The following is an 8,728-nucleotide window of genomic DNA, read 5'->3' as shown; positions in this document are numbered from 1 at the left end:
TTTGTGCTGAGCAGTTTGATCGATTATGACCAGGTTGGGCACATATGGGGCATCGGTCTGTGGAACGGCAATGTTTGGCAGGATGTCCAAAGTGCCAACAGTTTTGACATTGACGTGGAGGGGGTTGGTATGGTCGAACAGGGAGGGATTGTCCACCAATGTAGATACGTAAGGGAAGGTCATGTGTACAGAAGGTAATTTTGGCAATATTGGTTGGATTCTTTCGTTGACCTTTAGGAGGAATGGTGTAGCAATGTACTGATTTCACATCTTGGTCTTTGAGGCATCCTAATAAGTCTTCTCCACAGTCTGACCAATCTTTGGTATCGACTGGGCAGTTTGCTGGGGAGAGAGAGACAGTTCCGGTACAGGTATTAAGGGTTGCATGAGGTTCTGCAGGAATGGGGTTGTCAGAATGATCAGTTAAATTTGACAGTGCTATAGATTCAGTTTCTGATCTGACTGTTACCAGACGGGAGCGATCGCGTCTGGTATAGAAAGGGACTCTACCTACTTGTTTTTGGAGGCATTGTTGAAAGAGAAGAGTGTTGCCTGAGTAAGGAGCTGTAGCAGGGATCACGAAAAATCGGTCCCATTTAGCTGGGCTAAACAGAGTATTTAAGATATCTGTAGGGTTGGTGGTGGTGGATAGTCGGGGACGTGTGGAAGAGGGAGTATTACGGAATGATGGAGAATAAGGTTGCAAGGTAGTAATAAGGGAGGATTGGTTGTTTGATGAAGGTTGCAGGGGTGGAGTTGAATTTGAGGAAGTTGGGCGGGTAGGAATGTCTTCTGGAGATTGATTCTCTGCTTGGGTGGGTAATGCACTAGTAGGCATTGAGGAGTGGGCAGTAGTTTCAGTGTTCGGAGCCGTGGTCAAAGGAGAGCCTGGGTTGGGGCTATTTGATAAAGGGGCTAGCCTCATAGCCTCTAATAAAGGGATTACATTCTCATTACTGGTCATGGGGAACCTGGATTATGTAAATAGGCCTATTAGGTCCACCTCCTTTCGCTACTGAAGGTAAGGGCTAGATTAGTCAGGAGTACCGTGCCCATAGTTCCCGCTGGCCGTTCAGGACTGGCACTAGGTCAGCCTTTCATCCTCTCAGCACGGCTCTCACACTTTAGGAAGTAGATAGCAGAAGGGGATGGAGAAGAGACGGAAACAAAAGCTGGAGAAAAAAAGACCATGCAAAATTAGTTGAGTCGAGGGCTGAGGCCCTAGGCAGGGGAGATCCCTGTATTGGGTCTCAGTCTTCGTCTCCTAAGCCCCCCCACGACAACAACGGGCAAGGGATTGGGGGGGTGGAGGGGGATAAGACCATGCAAAATTAATTGAGTCTAGGGCTGAGGCCCTAGGGAGGGGAGATCCTGGTATTAGGTCTCAGTCTCCGTTTCCTAATCCCCCCCACGACAACAACGGGCAAGGGATTTTGGGGGGAAATCACAATAAAAGCACCTTCCAGAATAATGATTGATACTATTTTTTGAAGGTATTATCTTGACGTTTAATTCACAAGACGTTTGTTTTTTCTTGCTTTAGCATAGACACATTCTAATTCAATTGAATTTTAAAACGGCCATTTTTTTTTTTCTTTTCTTTTCTTTTCTTTCAAGTTTTTTGTTAATTTTGTGAAGTGAGGGTTGGTTCTAACCCACTCATCTGAATTATTGCCAACATCATTGTCAGTGCCTCCAATGATCAATGAGCTTATTTTCTATGATTTCACCCTGATCTACTGAGTATATAGCAAACAAAAAATGTTTAAAAGTCAATACATATTGGGAATGTGAAATGTAATGATCTCAGTCAATCTGACATCTCTCCATTGCAGGGGCCATAGCTGTCCAATTTTCTAATACTTCTGGGAGACCTAAAACAAAATGCATTCTTCCACAATGAAAGATGGGAGACAGTCAAATTGAAATATGTCCACCAACTGCTGACGTCACATTGCACAAGTGTTGAAGCAATAAACCTTATGACAGCATCTCCCACGGCTTTTGCAGCCTTGGTCTTGGTATGGTCTGAAAAATTATGATTTCATTTATATTTTTAAGAAAGAAATTGTATATGAAAGAAAGGGATCAAGATTCCAAATAGAAGAATTCGAAGTAAAAGATAACCATAAAGACCACTGCAGCCTCCATATAAAACATAACCAATTATTTTTTGGGTAGCGGACCCACAGATGGGATCGTTTACAATCGACTCGTTTGGTAGTTTGCAGACAACTTAAGGAACCTAAAACCTTTTTTTTTTAATAATTTTAAAAACTTTTAAAAAGTGAAGGTTTAACTTCACTTAACATGCCAGTGCCATAAAGTTTAACCATACGATTGTTGCTGCTACTAGAGGAGATAAACAATTTTCATCTGATAAGCCGATAGGGCAGGACTGGCGAGCTATGGTGCCAAACATCGTTAGGCCCACAATCTGCCATAGCAAGAATGGATGCCAAACGTGCTAATTTGGTTAATCATGAAAGAGGGGTGAAAGAAACAAGCACTTCTTGGTAAAACATTGTTTCCAGTATAAAAAAGAACTTATTAAAGCCCTATATACACAAGAATTAATTTGATTTATAACCTGAGTGAATGAAAATGTGTCAAGTATACCTGTAATGCCTATAATGTATATAAACATCACAAATGCTTAAAAGTGCATACCTGAATTAGAGATGCTAATTCTATTGGATATATCCAGTGCTTGCAGGGCAATTCCAGGTTTCTAAATTCATTTATCACCGGTAAACTCTGATGAAATTTACTACAGAACAAAATACACTCAATAAATAAATCTTCACTAAAAAATTATACATAGAAACACTTTATTTTCTGTTCTGGAATTACAGAAACTAAGACTATGAAGAAATGATGAAGTGCAAGATGTTATTCCAAGAATGTACATTCACATTTACAGATGTACAATCTTGCTATGATAATATATTAAAAGTGACGAAGTTGATTAACAATGGAAAAGAGAATCAAAGGCAGCACAGACATATATACTGGAGAATAATAATAATAATAATAATAGTTGTAATAATAATAAGACAGTTATGCAAATATGACATCAGATGACAATGAATGTGAGTTATAAAATGAATTTTCCTTGTCCAATTCATTACAGTCGCCTACTGACAGGATTTAAGTTACATATTTAACACCATATAGTAAAAGGTTCAATGGGTTCATCACTGAGATCTGGAATATGATTCTGGTATGAACATCTGGAAGTATTAATTTCCAACTTATTTCTCTCTCTATACATACAATTGATAACACTAACAAAACCTAATTTTATGTCTTGAGCTAATCTGATAATTTCTGGCAGACTGGAACACTAGTACATCCTGGTGAATCCTGGTGAGGACAAAGAGCAAATTATCCTGGGCAGTTGTTTTGCTAGTAACTTAATGGTTAACAAATCTTTGGCCCTAGGAATGCTGGAGCTATAGGGTAAAAATATTAAGATGAATAATGAACCACAATAAGGCACTACAAAAGGAACAAAAACAAGAAAAAATGCCACAACAAAAAATTCATCACATATCACAACTTGCAAATGCGTCTATCAATTCCACTTGCCTCTTTCTCAAAAATATTATTGATCCCAATACCCTTCTGTAAGCCTCCTTTTTAATCGAAACTGCTTAAAGGATAATCTGTCACCAAAATTCACATCAGGAAGCATTTGTATTTTTTTCAATCCACCTCTTATTTCATATCTCTAATTCAGTGGGCATATGAAAATAATATCTATAATACATTTTTAAACTCTTGCTTTTAACTTTACATTTATAATTCCCTTCTCAAATCAAATTTCCTCTTTGATCTAATTCCTGTCAAAAATATTGGCATAATTTACAAATCAGAAATTAAATCCACACTCAATGACAAAGTTACTTCAAGAGTTGTACCCAATATTTTCTTACCTCTACACTTAAAAGACTGAAGGCAAAGGAGGCTATTAAACAAGTTTTACCACTTCTGCTTGAAACTGTAAAATTTAAAACACACTATGTACTGGCAAAACTTTGGTTAGGTTTAGATCATCAACATGGGAGAGTATTACAGTGCAGATAAAATTACTTTCCTGTAATTTCACATTTCTCAAATAAAGCCTTAAAATGGAAACCTGCTGAGACTGGCAGTGTGGGTGGCAGTGTGGGTTGATGGGTGATGCTGTTGCTGGCAGTGGCAGACTCGCACAATACTGTACCTATCTGGGCTAGTTACTATTGAGTTACTTGAGCAAGGAAATAGAATTGGCTTGGAGTGACCAGACAGTACATTATGAAGAATGTTATGTACCAACAAAGAAATTATTACTTTTAAAAGTGATTTTTTAATTACATAATAATACAACAATTATGAAGTTAATATAAGCACATCTGTACCACCAGCTTACATGTACGCACAAGCATGTATCTATGGGAATGCATACATTCAAGACAGCACACATATATACAAGATTACAGGTTGAGAATTGTATCTTCATAATTCGCCATCCAGTCACTGCAACATAATAACCACACCCTAACTAAAACTGACAAACATATCCTTAATTTATATATTTAATGTACCTAGATCAGCAAAGCTAAACTGCAGAGAAAATGGGTACAAAATTTCTCTACAGTATAAAACTTTGGCAAAAGTACAAAACTCTAATAAAGATACAGCTTTCAGGTCTTTATTAATGACAGGAAAATAGTCAGACAAAGAATCATATAAATACTTAAAAAGAGAATACAAAATATAACTAAGCCAGAACAATCCTGACATTAGCTGATGTCTATAATGTCAGAATAAAGGAATATTTCATTGCACTCTACACTCAACAGGTCACAACACTGCTAGCTTCAAGTTGTCTTGTGAAACTGCGTAAATCTTCTTATTTCAACTTCTGTATCCTGCAAAACAATAATGTGCATAATGAATCATAAAACCTTATTCAAACACTTGTCATATAGAAAAAGAACATGGAAAAAGTAAAAATGAAGCTGTCTAAGAAAACAACAGGCAGGCATCTCTCACTATATGGTCAACTGCTACATGAATGTTCAATTCTATTACCTCAAAATTTCTATATCAGAAATCTTCAGGCAATCTCCTATGATCAATTTTATGATTTGTTATTGGTGTTACAATCACATAATCTCTAAGCAAAGATGGTACCCACGTTTACAAAGTGTATTCTTTGTTTGTGACTGAATGCTTACTGCCTCTCTAGCTGCAGAGTTGAAAGTCTGTGTTCAATGTATACACTTTCGTGATACTTACACAGGACACAAGTGCTCAATTATTTCTATATTTGTATCTGTACTTTTTTTTCCCCTATTTCATGGATTTTCTTTTCCATAATATTATACTCTAACTAAATACTATAGATAAATAGTTGGGGTCCCTTTTCTAAATAATCCATTATTATTTTCATGCATCTCAAAAGTTACTCTTTACATCACATAACAAAGAATACTTGTATACTGTGAAAACAGTTTTATTTCACTGTTCCTGAATTTTCAGTGAACCCATTTATGGTGGGTGTCCCATATATAAGACACCCGGAAAAATAAATATTGCCGGGCGTCCCGCCAGTGTGACATTGGATCAGAGCTCGTGGGCAAATTCAGGTCTAGCCCAGCACACCGATTTTATAGCTGCCCAAAAAATATTATATTCTACTTCAAAATATACCCTGGTTAGTGGGTTAAACATAAAACCCTAGATCATTATGCAAAACGTCTCAAACTACACTTCTGAAGAGCTATAAGTATTATGGTAAATGTTTGATAATCAATTTTGCAATAACACCAACCTGTAGAAGTTGCATCTTGTTGGGATTTGGGAGGTGCTTGTGAATAAGGGCAGTGATTGCAGAATAGAGTCGTTGGAGATCATCTACAGTCGCGTCCTCTGTAGCAGAGACACAGGACTCATACACTGCCTCAAGGTGGCTCCAGTCAATCAAGACTCCATTATTCTCTGTGGGACCACCACCACCACCACCACCACCTTGCTCTGATGAGGACACTGCAAAGAAATAAGATGTTAAGTACTAAAGTACACAGCCATTTTAACCCCTACCATTCAGGTGATGTTACGGTCCCATCACAGACAAATTTGGGTTGAGTGCCAGGTGATATGAACATGCTGTCATCGGGTAAAATGGCCAAGGGCTGGGTGACACAAATTCGCTGTCATGTACTGAGTTATTAAAAACATAGAGAGATGGTATGGAGTCTGTACAAGGAAAATAAGCTATTGCTATCTGGATAAAGAAAATTGAAAAACAAATATGGACTTGACAAAGGGAAGGCTCAGACTTGTTACCGCTCATGGGTGTTTGCGTGCGCCTGGCCTACACTCCGCCGACAAAGGTTTTGTAACCTATTTCACCTGGGCCGCTGTTCAGTCGGTCGGGAAATATATTTAATAAAAAAGGGCAGACAAGGGTAGTCATTCTCCTTCCCATCTGAAGGGGGTTATGGACTGAGGAGCAAATCCCAATTTTGGTAAATACATAAACACTGGCCGAAATCATATAAATGTAGCTCATGGATATCAACTGCCACACTCTTGTGTTCCGGTAAAGCCTATGGCTTTCAATATATCAAGTATGAATATATAGGTATATCAAATGGTATACATTTACTGAACAGTTTGCATATTAGATGTTGCCACCAATGACGGGTGTCCCACATATGAGACACCCGAAAAAATAAAGATTGCTAGGCATCCCGCCAGTGTGACGCTGTATCGGGGCTCGCGCTCCGATGCAGCAGCCGGCCGCAGCCAGCCGGCGGACAGTGTCCGGGGCAGCTCCGCCCACTGATTTTGTAGCCGCTTGGAATCTTTTATTTTCGACTTCAAAATATACCCACATTAATGGGCTATATATATCTAGTAACTAAATGTTTGATAAGCAAAGACAACAAGTATGAAGCACAAAGCAACTCTTTAACCCACTGACAGCAGTATTTTGCAATATGGCGTGTAATCCCATAGTATTTATTTTACACTTGGGTGGTGTATGGGACAGCACAGGAAAGTGTAGCAGTATTTATTTTTCCACTCGGGTGGTGTATGAGACCACAAAGAAGAGAGCACATTGTGGCGATGCTGCTTTCCCTACTTCGCACATATGTTTGCGTATGTATCTATAAACCCTTGCAAATACATGCAAGCATGAAAACAAACGTAAATGTGCTTAGAAAGAGTGGAGAGCCTGATTTTAGCACAAGCCGAAAGTATTAAACTCCTTTGGCAGGTAACATCCCCATCGCCTGGGCCCTGGAAGGCAGCTAGGGGAACACTGGCTTGTAAGCTGATATCTCCTGACCCCCTTAGCTTCCAGGCTGGGCAGCTGCCCACTGCACCAAGGGATTGGCCATCAATTGCACTTTGCATTATATGATACCATCCACGACCAATGGGCTAATAGTACAATCTATAGAGGGTCAATGAAGAAGAGGCAAAGAGAGGAGCTTCTCTCTATATGTATACTATGATTTACACCACCAAGTTTCAAATCATTTGGATAATAAACAATGAAGTTATTTAAAATAAACAAGATTTAAAAAAAATATGTATCTCAGCTGTCCACTAACTGAACTCGTTTAAAAAAATTACCACATACTCTACAAGAATACCTAAATTTGTAGGGATTCAGATTTTGAAATTTCCTCTTAGTTTAGTGGATTTTTAAAAATGTTCATTGTCAAAAATATAAATCATGATACATGGACTTTTATCACCTGAAGTAAAAATCGGCATTGTTGCTAAAATTACAAATTGATTTAGCTTTCAAATGATCCAAACCCCAATAGAATCACCAAAGTAATTATGGAGAAACAAAAAAGAATGTTGACAAAGGTGTAGTTTTGAGATATCGGGTTTTGAAGTTGAGGATCTTTTTTCAACCATGATTATTATTATTATCATTATTTAAAAAAAAAATAGAAATCTGATCTCTGCATCAATCTTGAAGCATTCTAAAGCATTCAAATGGTCTTCTGAAGTGTAGCTGGTACCTGCCCCCCCTTTTGCAAGGTACAACTGGGAATAACTTCACATATTTGTAGAAGTACTGCGTGCCATCACAGGTTTCACAGTGCCTTTATAGTACCTTGTGAGGCATTTCATATGAATAAATAACTGCTGTTGCAGCTATGAGTAAGGTGTATTTCACATACGTGTATTAGTTACAGGAACAACATCTACCCTTTGTAGTGTGTGTGTGTGTGTCAGAGATTTAGTCATAACTCCCTTACTTTTTACGTATTTAGCAAAAATATTATGTCATGGGATTGCCGAAGCCTACTAGGTTACAGGAGATTCCCCCCTCCCCCCCCCAAAAAAAAATTCAAGTATCTTTGAAAATATTTGTCGAAAATTCAGCACAACAGCCCCTTTAAATCACAGTAATATAGAATTATTTTGATGTTCGATGTTCATCCCATTCAAATCAATACCAGGCACATGAAAATTCTTCCATAGTAATTTCAGCAACTTTCATAACTGACCTAAAATTTTACCTAATGGAATTAAAATTTATCTGATACACAGCCAAAACGGTGCATACATTCTATATATTCATTTATGAATCTTATATTAAGAATATGATAAGATTCATAATGAAAGCAAACATAAATCCCTAACAAAGATATGAATGAAATGTATCTATCACTGTTTCAAGCTAGAGGCAACCAAAATAAAAAGATGT

General features: G+C 37.9%; 1 protein-coding gene across 13 annotated transcripts in view; it reads right to left on the bottom strand.

Annotated features, from left to right (window-relative positions):
* Nucleotides 1-2,510: 2,510 nt before the first annotated feature.
* LOC113825370 (ATPase family AAA domain-containing protein 2) overlaps nucleotides 2,511-8,728 on the bottom strand; it is a 100,335-nt gene continuing 94,117 nt past the window's right edge. For all 13 annotated transcript variants that reach the window (XM_070131320.1, XM_070131322.1, XM_070131321.1 and 10 more), the window contains 2 exons: nucleotides 5,822-6,036; nucleotides 2,511-4,916 (listed from right to left, as the gene is read on the bottom strand). In XM_070131320.1, coding sequence (XP_069987421.1) covers nucleotides 4,866-4,916; nucleotides 5,822-6,036 — 266 coding nt within the window. In that variant the 3' untranslated portion in view covers nucleotides 2,511-4,865. The remainder of the gene's footprint in view (nucleotides 4,917-5,821; nucleotides 6,037-8,728) is intronic.

The sequence above is a fragment of the Penaeus vannamei genome, chromosome 16 (assembly GCF_042767895.1).
Source record: "Penaeus vannamei isolate JL-2024 chromosome 16, ASM4276789v1, whole genome shotgun sequence".
NCBI classification, from domain to species: Eukaryota; Metazoa; Arthropoda; class Malacostraca; order Decapoda; family Penaeidae; genus Penaeus; species Penaeus vannamei.
This window is presented reverse-complemented; position numbering and strand designations above follow the sequence as displayed.